Below are 21,390 nucleotides of genomic sequence, written 5' to 3' on the forward strand. Positions count from 1 at the left end.
CGCACGCAATCTTCAAATGTTCATTCAATTCCATTCTTACAATCCACCAAATCATATGATACCATCAAAACAAATCAAAACGATATCTCCACTAAAACTCATAAGCATAAAGTAATATTCAATATAACTCCAAATAAATTGAAACTTAATTCAGAGAAAACAACAAATCACATACATTTCTACAAAACTTACCAACAGTTGCCGCATCACACTGAAGCAACTTAATGAAAACACCAGCGTATCAAATACACCGATTTATCATCTCGGGTTAGGATTTCCAATATCCTTTTCCAATATAATCAGAAACCACCAATCGTTCCAAGGAAAACTTTTCCTCAACTTCCTCGATATCGAAACCCAAATGAAGAGAATTAGGATGATAAGCAGTGTTGTGGGAAGAAGAAAGGACTATGAAAAGTTAGATGTCGTGATAAGTGAAAAATAATATGAAAACAATATCTTTAAATGATGAAAACAATATCTTTAAATGATTTTAATCGATATAAAAAAGGATATTGATAAAAGTATTGGGGGGGGGGAGGGATTAAGGTAGGGGTAAGCAAGAACCGAACCAAACCGAAAAACTGCATCGAACCGAACCGAATTTTGATGTTTGGTTCGGTTTTTTGGTGAAAACGGTTTGGTTCGGGTTTCTACTCTAGGTAAAGTTTGGTGTTCGGTGTTCGGTTTGGTTTGGGTATTTTGAAAACCGAACCGACCGAAAAACCAAATTAACCGAACTTTAATATAAAATATATATAGTTTTTAAAAATAATATACATATATACTTATATTTATATGTTTTTTGTATTAATATCTTAATTATTGTTGATATATGAGTTAATAATTGTTATTTAACCATATATAAAAGTTTATTATACTCTAATTATTTAATATTTGAATTAATTTTAATATGAAAATTTTAAAAAAGTAAAAAATGGTGAAATTCGGTTTTAACCGAACCGAACCGTACCGAACCAAAATTTTCGGTTTGGTTCGGTTCGGTTTTTTCATCTCCAAACTAAAAGTTCGGTTTAGTTCGGTTTGGAAATTTTCCAAACCGAAAATCGAAAAAACAAAAAAAATTCCAATCGAACCGAACCGAACCGACCGATGCTCACCCCTAGATTAAGGTGTCATAATTCACAGTTTGATACTTCTTATTTGAAAATCAAATGATTTGGTATCTTAGTTTTAATTTTGCAATCACCTACAAACTTCTATTGTATGTAGGTTTCAAATCATTAACGGAATTAAATGTAAGGTATCAAATCGTTTGAAAATGAGATACCAAATTAGTAATATAATTGAAATTGAGGTGTCAAATTGTTATGTTTAATTGAAAGTGAGTATCAAATTACTAACGGAACTAACATAACCCTTACTGTTGACGAAATTTATACTAAAATACTAATTTGTTTGATTTTAAAAAATATATCAAACTATGAACTATCGACAAATGTGAGGAATTTTAGAATAATTTGGTCTTAAAAAAATATGTCTGATTTACGGACTTCAAAATAGATTTAACCATTTATGTATTATATAGGAACCAACTCTTCCAATGATACGATTAAAAATCAGATATGTATTATGAATTGGACTGATTAAATTATAGATTAGTTATCATAAACTATTACTATATTTTATACTAGTAATTAAGTTTTAATATTTATAATATTTAATTAAAATTTATAATATTTATTCAAAATGATATTTATGATTAATACAGAGTTTATTATGATGATTTTTGTTCATGTTATTTATTTAAAAATTTTAAGTTAAATATTTTGGAATATGTATTTGATAGTTTAAATTTAAAATTTAATAGTTAAAGATTGAATAGGTAAATCTAACAGATTTTATGATTTTTTTACATTTATTAACATGTTTATTAAACTAATCACTTAAAAAATTTGCAATTATTTTATCCACTATTTAATTTTTCAGTGCTTAATATTCAGTTTTTTTCAAACACCATTTTAATTTTAAAATATTCAACACTTAATTTTATTAAGTAGTGTTTGATATCAAATTCAACTTAAAAGAAAAACAACTTAAAAATAAAAGGTGAGATTTATTAACTTTAAATTTCTGTTGAACATATTATATTTTTAGTTTCTTTATTTTTTTTATTGAAGTCACTTTATAACTTTAATTTATTATTAGATTAATAATAGTCCATAACTATTTTTGACTTTTATACCCTTCACTAATATAATTGACTATTTTACGCTTATATGATCTACATGGATATAATATTTTATGGGTAAATATTACTATAATTATTAATTAAATATGTATTTTAGTGGTTAGAAATAAAAAAATAAAAATTTGTTTATTGAAAGTTAATATTTTTCGGTGGTTAAAGTTATCAAATGGAGTACTAAATGCAACATTTAAAAATTTCAGTATTTTTTATGTTTAACATTTAAAATTGTGTTACTAGCGTTTTGCGATTGTAGTGAAATCGTCACAAGTGTGTGAATGCGGGTGTGCCAGGAAGCGGATTCCGATTTGTAAAATTGACTTCTTAAAACGAGCGATTGAGACTTGGTCAATTTTATAGCAAGTACTCCAATTAAGTAATGCTAAAACAAAAAAATCCAATTATAAATGTGTTTACTAACTGGATACTGTAAAAATGCAAGTGTTTGAGTAGAAAATGTAGAAGTTCAATCGTAAAGTTTTTTACTGATTGAAGAAAATTGAAATTGCTGAGATTGAGTGTTTTTTACCTTTGGGCTGGTCTTTTGTGGAAATTGATTGGGGCTGCAAACTTGCTGCTCTTGTCTTATTTATAGCCTTTCTCATTTGTAAAAACTGTCGCTTCTTTCAATTGCACACGTTCTTTTCCACCTTCAAAAACTGCAAATCGTGTCTCTATTGCTTTTGCACGTGCTTTTTAACTTCTATTCTTTTGAAAATAACTTTATTAAGCTTATGAGCCATTTAAAATATAATTTAATGACCAACTCAAATTTGGGCTTAATTTTCTGAAAATAGACTTGGACCTTCTAAATCTTCTGAGAATTATTGGTCAACCTCTGGAGTCAACCTCTGGCAATTAACTTCTGAAAATTAACTTCTAAAATCAAACTTAAACTTCTGGAGTCAAATGGAATCAACCTCTAAAAATCAACTTCAGTCAATTAAACCAACTTCTAAAGTCAACTTCTGAAAATCAACTTCTGAAAATTAACTTCTGAAATCAAATCGAGTCAACTTCTAGAATCAACCTCTGAAATGACTTTGGAATTAACTTCTGAAAATTAACTTTTAGAGTCAACTTCTGAAATCAACCTCTGAAAATTAACTTCTGGTCAACTTTTGGTCAAACCTCTAGATTCAACTTTTAGAGTCAGATGCGTTAATCTCGAAATTAATTTATGGAGCCAACCTCTGAAAATAAACTTCTGGAGTTAATCTTGGCCAATTATTCACATTAGTTTTTTTATATTTTGAAAAAGAATATGGGTTTTATGGCCTTTAGCCATACTTTTAATTTTGGTGCAAACAAATTGATATTTAAGTTTTAGTATTTAATTTGAAATTTTATCAGTCACCACCTATAACTCTACTATTTAAGTATTATATAACTAAAATTTCCATTGGAAGGGGGATTTTAGTTAAACAAAACAAAAATATTATGTGACTTTTTATATTTTTGAGAAAAAAATAGTAATTTTTACTTAAATTAGGGAGCAACATTAATTTTATCTTGTATTTTTCTAAATACCTTGATGAATTTTCGATATACATATTAAAAAGAAAAGGTTTTTTGAGAAAAGAAAAAATCAATACCATCAACATATTGTGTCACCATGACTATTTAGTAGAAGTTATATCAAATTGGTAGTTAGCTAGCCAAAACATTGAAATAAAGGTGATTTCTTATTTTTGTAGAAGTTGCTATTTCTCTTCTTAACTAGCACTTAGCCCATAAATGGAACAATTATCCAATTTATGAAGCAAATGCAATCTATTAGAAGATAAGTGGCCTAGTCTATAATGCCAAACATCATGACAGACAGAGCTAGTTTTATTCTGAGCTATACTATTGCAAACAATAGAATCACAAAAGTTTTGCACCATGATGTATAAGCCCTCCTGCTTTTTAGCTAACCCAATCATTTTCCAAGTAGTCACCTGCTGAATAAAGCAAGAATCATGGTGAAGTATCAAACAGACAGTTTTATCATCTGTGAGCTTGCTTGCTGAAATCAGATTAAAGGTGAAATCAGGAACATGTAAGACATTATGGAGAGTCAGATGGTTGGATATTTGAATATCTCCTATGTTGGCAACTGGTACAAGCTGTCCAGTTGGAAGCTTGACATTAACATTCTTGACAGAATGAAATGTTTTGAAAAAGGTGGAGTTGCATACTATGTGATCTGTGGCCCCTGTATCTAATATCCAAGTGTCTTTATATGATGTTGCAGAAAATGAACAAGTATGTAAAGTACCTTGATCTTCAGTAATAGGTCTGAAAGAAGAAGCAAGAGAATTCACATGTGCTATATTGCCTTGTTTTGTTCCATTAGTAGCAGGATTTTGCTGAATAAGGGCCATTATTTGCTGACATTGCTCTGGAGTGAAGGGAAATGTTGTTCCTGCAGCATTAGAAGAATCATAATTCTTATAATGATTATAAGACTGAGAGTCAATCTTAGGTCCATTCTGGATAGGATCATTTGCAGCAGCATTCTGATTTGAGTCTGATGAATTGAAACCAGAATATTCCACTTGATTAGCAGAATGACTATCTTCTTTATTTCTCTGAAAAAAGCCTGGTGGATAGCCATGTTTTTTGTAACATATGTCAATTGTGTGTCCAGTATTCCCACAATATGAACATAACTTTGGTTTTCCTCCTTGCATATAAGAATTGCCATAGTTTGTGTTTCCACCATATCCAGTCTTTCTGTAATTTCCTCTAAAGAAATTTCCTCCTCTTCCTCTTGCATAGCAAACATTATGCTCATAGACTGAACCATTATCAGAGAATTCTGAATCATAAGGCTGTTGAATGTTACCTCTTGTAAGCAGAACATTAGAATCCATAGTGTTTCTAGCATTAGAAGATCCAGAAAACTGTCTTTCATTTTGAATAACTAATGAAAACACCTTATTGATTGAGGGAAGGGGTTCAGTCATCAAAATCTGTTGCTTCACAGTTGCAAATTGTTCATTCAGTCCCTTTAAGAACTTAATGACTTGATCATTTGAATGATTTGTACGAATCAAATCCATAGCATTGCAGTTACATTTTGGAATACAAATACAACTAGGAAAAGGTCTAATGCTTACCAATTCATCCCATAGTGTCTTGAGATGAGTGTAATATTCTGTAACAGAAAAAGAATTTTGCTGAAAAGCATAAATTTCTTCTTGAATATCTCCAATTCTAGCAAAATCTCCTTGTGAAAAACGTTCTTTCAAGTCATTCCAAATATCCAAAGCAGTATTCAAATTGGAAATACTATCTGCAATAGTATTACAAAGAGATCTATATAACCATGACATTACCATTGTATTGCTCCTCTCCCAAGCAGCATATAGAACATCATTTTCATCTGGAATCCGAATTGAGCCATTGACAAACTTGAATTTATTCTTTGAAATCAGAGACATTCTCATGGATTTGGACCAACTGTGATAGTTACTTCCATTAGCATCTAGAAGATTTGAAACCAAGATCAACGAAGGATTTTCATTTGGATGAAGGAAATATGGACTGGACATGTTCTCTTCTGGTCTATTCATCAGATTTGCCATTGAAGAAATGTAGAATAATGAGTGTTTGTTTCCCGAGAAAAAATCAGAAGCTGATTTGCAGCTTTGATACCATAACAGAAAAGAAAGTTTAGAGAAGAAGAAGTTGTAATTTCATTAACTGCCAGAGGTTACAAGCTTCTTCTATTTATAGAAGAAGAAATTACAAGCTTAAGAAAGATGAGCTCATAGTGAGCTGTCATTCCTCACACACAATGCATGACATCTTCAACCAATCAGGAGCTAGCAAACTTGAACCAATCAGAATTGAGACAGAGGATCCAATGCTGAAGGATATAATCTGCTATGTACAGAAGCAGAAAAGCAAGTCTGCATAACTTGAAACTTGCAGAAGAAGCAATTCCTGAAATGCCAATATGCTGTGATAAAGTTAGCAATGTTTCTCAATGCTTTTATAAGCACCACCATTTCGAATTTCATTTAATAATATCAAACAAATTTTCATTCACAAACATAAAAAAAATTTGTGTTCGACTTTCGAGATTACCGTACACTTAAGAATCATAACATGATTCACATCAACATGTCAACCTTACTAAATCGAATTAACAATTTTAATTGATCTATTTTGGTTAAGTTCGCAAATTTAGTTAATTTTTTTGATTAATTAGTTAGTTCAATTATTCAATACGGTCTATAAATTTTTTGGTTCGATAATGTTTGAGAGTTCTTAAAGCTCATCTGATTGAAGTAATCAAATTTTATATATGTTTTTAATTTATTATTTATTTTGATTATGATTCTTTATACTTTTATCAGTTTAACAGAATTAACTGACTTGTTTAATCCGCTCGCTTTTGTAATTTTATGATTTTGATTGATTAGACTAAACATAGTTCGATCAAAATTTATAATTAATGACATAAAAATTTCAGTTAATACAGTTTTAGTTAAATCGACAAGTTCTTACATGACTTTTTGCTCACCACTAATCAACATGCTTCAAAATAATATAATATTTATCCCCCTATCTGTATGCCTCTTTTCGATAGGAAAAAAAATATAGATAACAGATAAATTCGGGGTAATTAATTTTGGAGGTCACTGTACTTTTTTAAAATTAAAAAATGGTGACCGAATTTCAAAACGTAACATTTTAGTTACTATACTATTTGGTTATGTTATGATACAAGGATTTTTGGTCAATGAAAAAAATTATTTCGAGTCAATTTTTTGTTGATTGTATGTATATATAAAATATTAGGTATTATTTATAATAAAAAATCAAATTTTGATTACTACATATGTATAATTTGACCGTAAAACACTTAAAAACCTCCAACTGACGTTTTGAAGTTCGGTTACCATTTTACAATTCTTGAAAAGTACAGTGACCCCTAAAATCAATTATCCAGATTAAACTTTCATTCGACATTCAATTTAATACGTAACTTAATATTTAAAGTTTAAACCATAAAACCACAAGTTATCAATGTTAGATTTTATGGTTAAGAAGCCATAAATGTAACTAAGCCAGAAATACATACTCCCTCCGTCCCACAAAGATAGGCAAAATGACTATTTTAGGCGTCCCAAAATATAGGCAAAGTTACTATATTAAATTGAATAATACCAATATTAACCCTAATTAATTTCAAGCATTTTTGTTACATTCTATGAATCATCATTAATTATCACATTTTACAATATAAAAATTCATAACAAATTTATCTTTCCAAGATTTAATTACAATTTCAACACAATATTTACCTTTCCCATAATATAAATTAATACAATACTTAAAATATTTATATAATTAAGTTAAGGTTATTATTGGAAGTTATTAAAATATAACTAATTTAACCATCATTTTTTAATTCATGTGCAAACTCTATTTTGCCTATCTTTATGGGACGGAGGGAGTATTAAATTTTGAATTAATTTATGTAAATTTAGCATTTGGCAGTTATAATATGTGATTATGGATAAAGTTAGCCACTAGGGATTGGTTAATTTAGTGGATTTAGAAGATAATACAAAGGATCGTGATCCAATTACTATATAAAAAAACCGTCGCCAAGAAGAAAAAAAGCTCCGACAAAAAAAAAGCTTCAAGGAAAGAGCATAATGTGTCAATTATTCGGATTTAATTTCTTGATCCTACCAATTAGAGGAACACATTTCAGCTCATCGATTTCATTTATCTCGTCAAGCCAAGCTTATTTCTCGAGCAACTTTTATTATATTATCATGTGTGGCTCGAGGTAAAAATTTCAGCTCATCGAGCTGATTCATTTCCTCAAGGCTCAAGCTATCTCTCTAATGAGATATCTTCGTATTGAGGAAAATAATCCATTCCGTCCAGTCTTGGATAATCTTCGAGCAAGAAAGTTAATTAATGTTCGACCTCCAGATTGTGGTATCCATTTCAGTTCGTCGAAATGGGATTTGTTTTCGAGAAAGTTTTTCGCTGTATAAGATCCAACTCGGCAAGCTGATTCATCTCATCGAGCTTGACTCACCAAATTTTTTTAGGTCCGGTTTATCAAGATATTATTTATTTACAATTTGGTTCGTAATTGGATCTTTAACTTTCGTTCTGAGTTAAATGTTATTATTGGCAATAAGAAAAATGATGCACCCGTTAAAAGAGTGTTAATCTAGTTAAAATCCTTAAATGCGTTTCCTAATTTTGTCTCTATTTTTATATAAGTGCATTGGTGTCAAACAATTGTAAATCCATAATCTTGACGTTTGAACTTTTAGTTATTTTGATATATCATCTTTTTAAAAATTTAATTTTGATTGTGTTTGGTCACCGATGAGCTAAAAAAATAAAAATAACTTTATATTTATTTAAATTTCATGATCATATTAGCAAAAATAATGAAAGCGTATACTTATCTATGTGGAATCAAAATGGCAAACCGTATCAGCAAACTTAAAAGCACATGTTTGATAGTAGATCAATTATCGAAAACTGACTAATATTATTCGTTTGATACATTTAAAAGGTTAAACCACTAATTTTTTAAAAATAAAATACTAAATAGGAAATTTTTAAAAAATTCAGACTTTATTAATACAATTTTTCCTAAAAGTAAAAATACAAACTTACAACCACAAAATAATTTTGGATGGAATTACAGAGAAATTAAGTACAAGAATGCAATTTATGGCCTATTTGACTTATAAAAAGAGTACATGACACTTACATAAGTAGGAAAATAACAGTTGTTTTGTTTTATTGTAAATTTGGAAGAGTTAGGTTTGGCTGCAATTTGTCAAACATAGCCTTTATATATGGTAGATGCACACTTCAAAGGGAACAAAGCTATGACTCTACGGTGCATTCTGCAATTGGAAAGCTTCAGTTTTTTTGTCAGCACAAATAGTACCTTTCTTGTTCCACTAAGACAACACATTAAAAAATTGGCTCTTTTTTTAATAAAGGATGGATCCGGTTTTTAAATTCGTAACTCGAATCAAATAACTCATTTTCTATCATTTTTATCGATTAATAATATGCCAAATCACTCAAAATCCTCCACCTTTAGCTCCTTTTTCAAATATACGCTGATGTAGAATTTTTTTTAATTTAATCTAATTTGCCATTTTATGTTTCAATTGTACCCTAAAGCATTAAATTGACCTCTTTTCACTTGAAAAAATATTTAAAATAATCCTCCATTTCTGGCCTATATTTCAATTAGGCCCTAATATTATTAATAATATAAAAAATAAAAAATAAAAAGTTATTTTAATTTTTTTTATAAGTGAAAAGAGGTCAATTTAATTCTTTGTGATACAATTGAAACATAAAAGGACAAATTAGAGTAAAATTGGAGAAATTCTTATATCTGGGTATATTTGCAAAAGAGGCTAATGGTGAGTGGGAGGTGGGTTTGAGTAATTAAGTCTTAATAATAATATTTTTATTTTTAGATTAATAAATAACAAAATTACACAATATAAATATTTTTATGGACTGAATGATATGATTTTGCCTTTAACTGATAATATAGAGTTTTGTCTTTAATTGATTTAAAAAGAAAAATCTTGTTCTTAATTAATTAAAATGACCGAAATGAATACATTGAATTCGAATCACAAATTCAAATATCAGATTGGCTCTTTGTTCTTTTTTTTTTCTTCTAAAAATTATATAGATCCAAAATTTTGTTAATCATGCATCTAATTTGTTTATGAAATATACATTCCTATTTCTATTAAAACATTAATTCACACTGAAACTCGAACTAAAAAATTTAGTGTTACAAAATGACAATAAAATTTATTCAATAGATTTATTCCCACAAAAAACATTAATTTAGCGAAGATCGATAGTCTAAACTTTTTTTTCCCAAAAACATATTTTGGGGGTTTAATTTGGTATTGTTTAGCCATGTCTTGTTTGAGAAAATGTTAAACCAAATCTATGTTAGGCAAAGGGAAAGCCATTAACTAAAAAAAAAGGATAATCCTATACCAAACTATCAATTTCATGGCTCCCGCAAACCTTAGGAATCCAAGCATTTAACGAGGGGTTCTATAGTTTAATGCATTGCCACCAACCAAACACACATCTCACATGTTATGGGTATACAATTTTAATTTATTTGAGTCGCGTATTCAGAAATTTTATATATTAGCATTCGCATTATATAAAACAATATAATTATTTTTTACAATATTAAAATAATAAAATAAATTTTATATTATTGTCTATTATAAATTTTTATTGCTAGTGATATACATTATGTCAATTATATGATATATTGATATTATCTTTTTTATTATTAATTAGTTGGTATTTCATTTTTATTATAATTTATTGCTTGAATGATAAAATTATTTTATAAAGTCATCAAGTATGTGACTTGATAGTATAACTCTTAGAACTAATTAAAAATTCTATTTAATCGATCCATAGTATTAAGAGTTCATTAAGACTATTATAATGTTAACCGGTGATTATATTTTACTAATCATGTATATGGGTTATTAAGTCAAATTATAGATCTCATTTATGAAATAAAGCAATAAATGACTCATCATGAAAATATTACATAGATCACTGCCATAAATACTTCTCATTATAATGATATTAAACCAATCATTTGATCTTAAAATCACCATGAATTTCAACATAAATATTTCGTATTTTGATACATTTTTACATTATTTTTAATAGAATAATGGAATAGATTGTCGTTAGATATGAAAGTAACTATGTAAGAAATGTGACTAATTGAGAAAAATATTGTCCCTCATTTATTTGAGTAAGATATCTAAGGTTCCTTAAAAAAATAGACTGAAAGAAATGCATGATCATACTAAATGAATTGATAAAAAGTTATCATTTCAGTTTAATTGGAATTAGAAAACTAATAATTAAATCTGGATAATATGAATGGAAATAACATGTCTTAATATGCCTTATATTCAGTGTGAATATCAGAAATATAAGGCATATTATTTCCATCCATATTATCTGGATTCAGTCATTAGTTTTAAGTAAGATAATTCAAACCAGATATAATAATATGCCTTATATTCAATCTGCATATCGTGAGACAAAAAGATCAAAATATTATTATATAAGGTTAAGCCAGATAATCGATATTCATATGACCGGAAGTTGTATCGGTTAGACTATGAACCCGGTGACTTTGCTGGTTTGTCTACCAGTTTAATTTTAAAATACAGGTTTAGCATATGATAAAAAGTCAAGATAATGCATAAAAATCTATTCAAAATTTCTCATTTGTAAGTTGCAATCCATCATTTAAAGAATGATGACTTTTTAAAAATTTTTATTTTTCTGAAAAAGACTGCTATGAATATATAGATTTACGTTCAATTCAAACGATGTAATTTTAAATCTATAAATTTTATATTTCATTAATTTAAAATCGATGAATTTAATAAAATTTATAGGAAAGTCCGCAATTTAAACAATGTATTAAGTCACTTAAAAAAGAGAATGATAAATTGCAAGTTGTTTCTAGTTCAACACGTGATAGAAGTGAAATACTCATATGTACTTTAGTTGTTTTCGTACACTTTATTGTAATTTATCGTGTATATTTGAAGTGTTTGTGTGTCTTATTGCATGTCTGAGCTTTTCAGAAATAATGGAGCGTTTCAGAGAGTGTTTTTAAAGTGCGAAGAGTCAAAAAATCGAAAAAAGAGTGAAGTCTTGAAGTAAAGCTTCTAGCAATAGAGTTGTCTCGATCAGACTATGCAAGGAAACGAGGCAAAGGTTTTGCAGGAGTTGGTCTCGATCGAGAAACTCCCCTTTAGTGGATGTCTCGATCGAGACATGAAGAAAAATGTTGCTCAGAATTTAAATTTGATAGAGACAAGACTTGAGGCTCACTTCGTCTTTTGGCTAGACACAACTTGTATTATGATGTTTTATTATCTCTTTTGTATTGTCTATATAAGACATTTTATCTAATTTTTTAGGTTATGACTCTTTTCTAACACAATAATTATTCTTTAGGTTTTAGTTTTTCTTATTCAGGAATAGAATTTTTTAGAAATCCGGATTGTATTTTATTTCATGGTTTGTAGACTTTCTAGCCAATTTTCAAAGTCGTAGCTTCTAATGTGCTTTTTGAGCCACTTCTTATATGAAACCTTTGGGTTTCTGGTTTTTTTTGCTACTTCTTGTGCTTTTTCATAAAATTTGATTCATAAAAAAAAGATAAAATTGTAATATTATCATTAAATCTAAACATATTTATTATGGTTAATGTCAATTAAATTATAAACTATACCTGTTTTTTCATTTTAATCATATTTTGAAACGTTTCAATTGTATGCATGAAGTTCTATTTTTTCTCAATCCAATACATATATTGTCATGACAATCATTTATTTGTGTGATTTTACAGCGGTGAACATCATTTTTAGTAGCAATGTCATCATATTATGACCTTATGTACCGAATTAAGAAGAAAAAAAAATAAAAATTCTTGAATACAATTGAGACATTTTAAAGTTTTTAATAAATGGAAAAAACAGATTTAATTTGTGAATTTTTTTGATATTATCCCCATTTATTATATTATTTTAATGAGGTGTTATAATATAATTGACTTAATTTACAGATGACATGACAGACTCAATTTATCTAAAGATTTCTCTTTCGTTATATATCCATATCAGCTTGGAGTCAAGACTCCTAATTAACAAGTACTACCTCCGTTCTTTTTTAGTTGTCCATTTAGCCAATGTTGCACATATCAAGATAGTGCTTCTTTTGTCTTAATTTATAAAGAAAAATACTAATATAGCCTATTAGTTAATAAATGCCTTTTAAATTAAAACATAGGGTCATTTATTAGGGATGGGTAAACTTGGAAGATAAGTAGCTAATATCACATGGAATTACTAAATGGACAACTATTTGTAGACAAATAAAATTGGCTAAATGGACAACTAAAAAAGAACGGAGGGAGTAATTAATAGTGAGTAATTAAGTGATTAAGTAAATAACAAAAAATAATAATTAAGTAAATGATACAAAAGAATACAATAATAGCTCATTTTATCCTTCGAAGTTAGCACATAAGATTAAGGTGAACTCGTGGTTTTTAAGAAATAATATTTTAAATTGACAATTTGATTCGTTTTATCTCCACAAATAAATTATCAAAAGATAATGGAATATTGTATATAAATTAGAGCTGCTGGGTGGTAATACTGTTAGACAATTTAAAAATAAAAAGATAAAACGAGTCAAAATTTAAACTTTATGGTGATTTTTAAAAGTTATGAATTTGATTTTTTTTTGGTACAAGGTATATAAGGTGTCCTGAACGGATTTCAACTATAAGACGACACTTCTAAACCTTCCACATTCAGATTAATCCCCACTCGAGCCGGGTAGGTCCCTTGCGGAAGGTAAAGCTCTGACCCCAAATTCTAAACGGCTGCATACATGAGTTTGGTTTGAACCCGCGACCTCATTTAAGTTAAAAGAGTGACTTACCAACTCATCTACGTATTGGGGTTAGTTATGAATTTGATTTTAATATATCTTTTGTGTATATTTAGTGGATAAAAAAGACCTTTGTCGAAAAAAAAAACATAAGACTCGAAATCTAACCGACAAGAGAATCACTATTTAGGAAGAAGAATTTATATTGAAGATTAGGTTGATGTGCCTTTAACTATATCATCATAACCACTTACAAATTGCATATTCTCTCAATTGTCTCATTGTGGTTTCGATAATCCCATTTTGTGTCCAAATTCACTTATCACCAATAATAAACATTTTATTATTGTGTGGTGTTGAGGATAACTACAGATTTTATTATAAATAAAGCTATGGAAATATTTAGGAAATATGTAAAAATTAAGAAAATATCAATATGGGCCATGAAGGATTTATACATGCAAATAATTGTATTAGACCCATACTCCTAAGCTTAAAAAATACTAAATTTGAAAAAGCTTTAAAAAATATTAGTAATTTATTATTATCGTATTAGAAAAAGGATAAACTACTAGTCAAGGCTTCTTTTCCACAAAGCTCACGTAGTGATTTTAGAGTTCTTTTTCAATCCCTTTTCTACCTTTTATATAATAGCTTTACCATATTATTATTAATTAGTTTCAAATTAAATATATATGTAAAATGTTTATATAATACTCAAGAGAAACATTCTCTCTGAAAACGCAATCATCACATGTATTTTCTCTCTCTTTCCTAAGTATAATGCAAGTTTAAAAAAAATGTGTACGGGTTTTGAGAAAATATAAACTCTCTCTATCTCATGATGATAGACAATTTTTATATTTTAAGTATCTCATACTATATGTAAACTTAATATTTTAAATTGGCTTAATGCTTTAAAAAAACTCCGGCCTTTTATCCTCTTTTCAATCATATACTAACGTTAAAAATTATCAATTTTACCCCAGTTTGCATTTTTTCATTTCAATTGTACCCTGAAGTATAAAATTGATCTTGTTTTATTTGATAAAAATTCAATAACTTTTTTTAAAAATGGTCAATTTAATATAAAAGTTAATCTAATGCAAAAAATGTCAATGTAGAGAATTTTTGTTATGTAAAAAAGGGTCGAATTTATGCTTTATGGTACAATTGAAATAAAAAAAAAACAAAATAGGGTAAAATTGACAGATTTATAACGTCAGAGTAGGATTGAAAAGGGAATGAAAGGTCAGAGTTTTTTTTAAGACATTAAGCCTTTTAAATTCAATAGATAAACCGAAATATTATTTTTTTATTAATTTCGATCATTTTTATTATCTTTTATTAAATACTCCCTCTGTCCCAAATTGATAGGCACTATTTCAATTTTCTTTGTCCCAAATTATAGGCATTAGATATTTGTCTCACTAAGTAATTGTCAAATATACCCTCATTAATTATAGGGAATATTTTGGAAAGACAACAAAAGTTACTAATAGACAAAAGTTATCACTATATTAAATGAGGGCAAATATGGTTTTTTTTTTATGTATTAAGTCATTTTATTTAGAGAATCTAGGACAAGTATGGTATTTTTTTTATGTATTAGGTCATTTTATCTAGAGAATCTAAATTTCTTAATATCTGTATTTGTCCTAAACTGCCTATCAATTTGAAACGGAGGGAGTATCATTCTATCAAATTTATTAATTCTTTTAAAATTAATTTTTCATTTCAAAAAACAATTGCTCTCTCTATTTTTTTTATTTGTTCATTTTAACAAAATACACATTAAGAAAATCATTAAAATTTCATGTAAATGACGAATAATCTTACGTTGATATACTAAAAGTTCATATGTTAATAAATGCTATCTTTACTCCACTAAATAAAATAAAGGGTAACAAGAAAAAAAATTAAAATTTGTGATTGAAACTTGTAATGGATAAATATTTTGGAATAAAAAACTTCAAAAAAGGACAATTAAAAGGGAACAAAGAGTAGTATTTTAAAATGAAAAAAAAATCATTTATACTCCTAAAATATGATTTCAGAATTAAGTAAACCCTCAATGCCAGAAAAGGTTCAGGTATACCCATAACGTCTTAAAAAGTGAACAACCGGCCCAATTTTGACGTATAAATGAGACGTTGGGAGCCTAATTGTCAAAATCGGGGGCATGGTTTTCCCTTTTTAAGATTTTGGGGGTATTATTTTAATCTTTCCGGACGTTGAGTGCTTACTTGATCTTGAAAGCAAATTTTAATGGCATAAATGATATTATTCCCTTTTAAAATATATAACTAATAATATTTAAAATATTAAATAATACTCCCTCCGTCTCAATAGAGTTGTCTAATTTGCCTTTATCACATAGTTTAAGAAAAGTAATTATTGTTTATGGGTTTTATAAAATTTTACTTACTTTTCTTGTTATACCCCTATTAAATATAGGGTCCACTTTTAATTTACTTATTAGTGTATTTTGAATAGGGGTAATGTAGAAAAATTAAGTGTAAAAATTAGTTACTTTTTGAAAGTGGACAAGAGTTTTGGGACAATTTTTTTTTCCAAAGTGGACAATTCTATTGGGATGGAGTGAGTATAATAAAAAGTTAACAAAATAATAGCTAATATAGTTATTATTTGTTTATTTTTATACGAATTAAGGTTTGTCTATCTCTATGGAAACTCAAAAAGAGGGAGTGCAAATTCTTTGGACTATGGGATTATAAACAAAAATAACAACTAATGAGTATTATTTTTAAAAAATTATTTTATGATCAAATTTGAGTAATTGTTTTTAACAAATTTGAGATATTACTAGTTAGTAATAAGGCTTAATTACTTAAAAACCACTCACCTTAAACTTTTTTTTCGTTTATACCATGACCTAGGAAAATATTATTTATACTCTCACGTATGTATTTATGTTTCACCTCTACCCCGAGGCACTAAATTAACCTCTTTTTATTAAAAAAAGTTTAAAATAGTTTTTTATTTTTAACCTAAGCTAATTAGAGTTTAATTAGAAATGAATTTTTCTCTAAATGAAGGAGTATTTTAAACTTTTTTTTTAAATGAAAAGAGGTTAATTTAGTGCCTCGGGGTAGCGGTGAAACATAAACACATACGTCAGAGTATAAATGAATTTTTTCTAGGTCAGGGTATAAACGAAAAAAAAGTTTAAGATGAGTGGTTTTTAAGTAATTAAGCCTAGTAATAATAAACATTTGATTTTGAAGAAAAAGAAAAAGAAAAAATGGGTCCACTTGGGCTAAAGCTTTTTCACATACTTCCCCCTGAGGGCCTAAAGCTTTTAGAAAAATGGGCCCATTTTATAATTGGATATACCTCCTGAATGTAGGACCCACTTAAGAGACAAGAAACAATAGAAGCTGGTATTGCCACGTGGCCACTCCAAAAAAAATTGCTACCCTTTTTAGAGTTTCTTCAACTAAATATACAAAATTAAAAGAATTAATAGTGATAGTGCCAATCTTTAATCCTAACACTATAAATATAACTCTCTTATCTCATCTCTCTCATTATCCAAAATTAAATCAAGAATCCAATAATTGAATTACACTTCAAGAATTCAAGAATTGAATTAATCCAATGGCTGATTTCACTTCAGAAATTCATCAAGGATTTAGATCATGTTTTCAGTTCTTGGAGCCAAATTTAGACTTACCAATTAATCATTTCTCTGAAAACATGTTAGACAATTCAAACTTCAACAATTTTCACACTAATTTCTTATCAGAAAATTTCTTCACCCAAAATCAACCAATACTCCCATCTGATCAATTCCCTGCTACTACTAATATTAATTTCCACCAAAATGCCATGTCATCACTTTCTTCCCATCATAATCAACCTGTTCTTGAGAGCAAGAAAAGAAAATCTTCCATGGATGTATCAGAAACAAGCTCTTTGAATTCTTCTCCTCAAGTTTCTGACAATGGCAAGGCCAAATATGTAAGTTCATATACATTTTTTAATTTCTTTTTTATGAGGACGACTCATTCTCCTGAAGCGAAACTCCGGAACGTGGACGGCCCGTAAGTTAGATATATATATATATTTAAAGTTTTTTGATTATTTGTTGACATGGGTTTTTGATTTGAGCTGCAGAATTCAAGAAGAGGGAAGAGAAGTAAAAGTAATAAGGAAGAAGAAGATGATAAAGCAAGAGAAGTAGTTCATGTTAGAGCTAGAAGAGGTCAAGCTACTGATAGTCACAGTTTAGCTGAAAGGGTAAATTAATTAACCTACTTTAATTTTGTTTAATCCTGTATATTATAGTATGTATTTAAATTAATTGTGATGATTAATTTAATTTCTTTTGGAACAGGTCAGAAGAGGCAAAATTAATGAAAGACTTAGATGCTTGCAAGATATTGTCCCAGGTTGCTACAAGGTATATATACATATATTATTTCCTTCCAAAGATTTCGATTTACATGCAAAAATCGAATCAAAAAAATCAAATCAAAAAAATAGAATCAAATCGACTAAGTGAATCGAATTGAAACCTTCAGTTTGAAACTATAAAAACTTGATCTTTTGTAAATTTGGTTTTGAAAAATTAAAATTTTATTTTGGTTGGATTCGGTTTAGTTCAGTTTGACACTATAACTTTTCCTAAATTTCAAGTTAAATTTTGTACAATCAAATTAAAAGAATTAATCAAACCAACTAGTTCGATGCAACTCGGTTTTAAAATTTGTACATTCTTGTAAATTTAGCTCAATTTGATTTTAGAATAAATAAAATTATAATTTGGTTCGTTCATATCGGTTTGAACCGAAAGCGGTATTCATTATTATTATTAAATTGTGGAATAATATTATATTAGCATGAGTTCATAAAAATTGGCACAACATTAAAAGATATTCTTAAAAGAGTATTAAAAATTCCAATCAATAAATCATATGTTTAAATTAGTTAGTCACTAATGATATTCTGTAATTTGTTGCTTATTTTAGCAGACAATGGGCATGGCAGTAATGTTGGATGAGATAATTAATTATGTTCAGTCCTTGCAAAATCAAGTTGAGGTAAGTTTCATACTTAAAGATATTATTTTAACATTTGAATAATTGCTCAATGATCCTTACATTAATAACTTTTCTTATTTTTTCCCTTCAGTTTCTATCCATGAAGCTCACCGCAGCTAGTACATTTTATGACTTCAACTCAGAGAATGATGTCATAGAAACAATACAGGTGCTTAAATATTTTTTGTTGCATATGGAGTAATACTTTTAGATATCTAATCAAAAAAAATAATTTTACTAATTTTATTTCAGTTTTAAGACAATAACCCTAACTAAATTTTATTAATTATTCAATTTAATAAGCTTTTAGTGTTTTCAGTAAAAATAATTTTTTTATTTAAAAAATAACATTAGCACATTAAATTTTAAAAAATGTGCTAATTATATTTTTAATGTTTTAGTAACATTATCACATAATTTATGTTTGCAGAGGGCAAATGCACAAGAGACAAAAGACATTGAAAGAGTGATGAAACAAGGGTATGGAGGATTAACAAATTTCAACCCAACAGGCTCTTTTTGACTTCATTATTAATTAAATGTGATGCTACTCATTTAGTACCATATAGACACAAGAAGATGGTCAATTTCCCAAGATATTTAAAAAACTACCAATATTGAAAGAAAAGAAAAGAATGATTCCCATTTCATGTATACATAGCATAAATGATAGTAGAAATTGTATAATATATAAATTGGGAATTTAATTGTTATTCGTACAAACCCTTTTAACCAATTCATGTCATTGTCTATGTATGTTATGGTATAATGGAGATATTTTAATTTTAAAGACTTATGTGCTTAAATGATTTTTAGCGTGTTTTGCAATTTTAACATGAACTTTTAATTTTAGTAATGTCTGATACCAATTTTAGAATTTTTACAATTTTAAACACCGAGCAATTTTTCGTCAAAAAAATATTGATGTGGTCGTCGGAACAATGTCCATTCTGGAGTCCACATAATTTGACGAAAAATCGCTTGGTATTCGGAATTGCAAAAAAAAAAAGACAGTTCATGAATTAATTTGCCGAAATTGAGAATTCATACTGAAATTGCAAACATGTTAAAGTTTATGATTTTTAAAACTATTAAGCCTATTTTATATATCAAAAAATTGAAATAGATTCATAAAATATATTGAAATAAAAGATATTTAATTATTAAAAACGTTAGAATTTAACATTTATTTGGAAAATAAATCAATAACCATGAGAATTCATTACTTAACCGAATTTATTACCAAAGAAATGCATGAATTTAGATGATCATTGCGGTTTTTAAACTTGTTTATCAAAATCAGCCAACTAATACATAGTCATTTTAATTAGTTAATAGGTCAATCAACAACACTACTATTTAGGTCAGCCAATTTTAAAACTGTACAAAATAAATAAAAAAATAACAAGTATTTTTCTTAATCGATTAAAATAGTTAAGTGAGTCAATTGATTCCAAGATACAAGTTTAGGGACCAAAATGATCCTTTGCTTATTTATCAAAATGCCATTATCTTCATCCCTGGCTAATTGGAATATATATCTAGTGATGCACTGATTTTGATGGTCCATAAATATGTATGTAAAACAGTGATAAGCATGAAAGGAGTCGATTAGACTGGAATGATCATGTGTTGATTTTATGTCATTTCCACTGAAATGAGTGAAATAGATGAAAATAGTTGTATTCCAACTCATATTTAATTTCTAATTAAAAAAGAAAAAAAATCAATTAGATAATTCTCTATTTACTATGTTGGGGTGGTGAGTATAATCGAGAAAAGGAATTACCGCAATTGCATAGTTCATCGCTTAACGTTCATTAAATTCAAAAAATAACGGGAATTAATTATAAAATAATTAAATGGAGATTTAATAAACAAATTAAGACAATTATCTTGCAATTTGATGGAGGTTGAAATTACTTTCCAAGTCTTGGTGAGACTAATTCAACATGACATGAGACTTGAGTTTTTTTTTTGTCGAACACGAGACTTGAGTAAAAGCTTGTTTCTTAAACAATGGGTGTCAATGTCATTCTTAGGTTCCATGAGAATGACATTTGTAGATTGTTTTTTTTTAGAATAACCCATTTTTAGATTTTTAAATTATATCTGTTTTGTTTATTTGGTCTTTAAACTATTTTTTATTTTTATCTGGTCCTTCAATTAAGCGAAAACGCCACTTTAAATTCCTGAATGATAAAACCAACGTTGTTTTATTATTTTTGAAAATGCAAATTAATACCCTAAACGGCGTCGTTTTTGGCACTTAGGGACTGGAGAATGGTTTTTTGCTAAGTTGAAGGATCAGATAAGAATAAAAAATAATTTAAGGATCAGATAAACAAAGGATTTAGAAATGGGTTTTTCCTTCTTTTTTTTATATTCTATTATTTTAGTTATATGTATGTTTGTTAAACCAAGATTGAGTAACATTAATTATCATTAACATCAGATTATTAAGGCACGTGCTAATTATTTAATATCTAAATGCAAGTTATTTTATCTTTTAAAAGTTGAATAGTTTTAACTCCTAATTAATTTTGACAACATTTACATTTAGAAATTTATATTTCATATTCTTTTCATCTCATTTAGAAGTCAATTTCTTTTATAATGCCTTTTAAAAGTTTT

At 27.8% G+C, this 21,390-nt stretch overlaps 1 protein-coding gene across 2 annotated transcripts; it reads left to right on the forward strand.

Annotated features, from left to right (window-relative positions):
- Positions 1–17,228: 17,228 nt before the first annotated feature.
- Positions 17,229–19,546, forward strand: LOC126686029 (transcription factor BEE 1-like). Of its 2 annotated transcripts, none has more exons than XM_050380040.2 (6): positions 17,229–17,674; positions 17,831–17,953; positions 18,051–18,116; positions 18,685–18,756; positions 18,848–18,925; positions 19,187–19,546. In XM_050380040.2, exons 1-6 carry the CDS (start codon positions 17,312–17,314, stop codon positions 19,277–19,279), a joined length of 795 nt encoding a protein of 264 aa, XP_050235997.1. In that variant the 5' UTR covers positions 17,229–17,311; the 3' UTR covers positions 19,280–19,546. The 2 variants fall into 2 exon arrangements, with proteins under 2 accessions (XP_050235997.1, XP_050235998.1); XM_050380041.2 differs by having other exon boundaries at positions 18,688–18,756.
- Positions 19,547–21,390: the final 1,844 nt, after the last annotated feature.

This window comes from Mercurialis annua, linkage group LG6, assembly GCF_937616625.2.
Source record: "Mercurialis annua linkage group LG6, ddMerAnnu1.2, whole genome shotgun sequence".
Classification (NCBI taxonomy): Eukaryota; Viridiplantae; Streptophyta; class Magnoliopsida; order Malpighiales; family Euphorbiaceae; genus Mercurialis; species Mercurialis annua.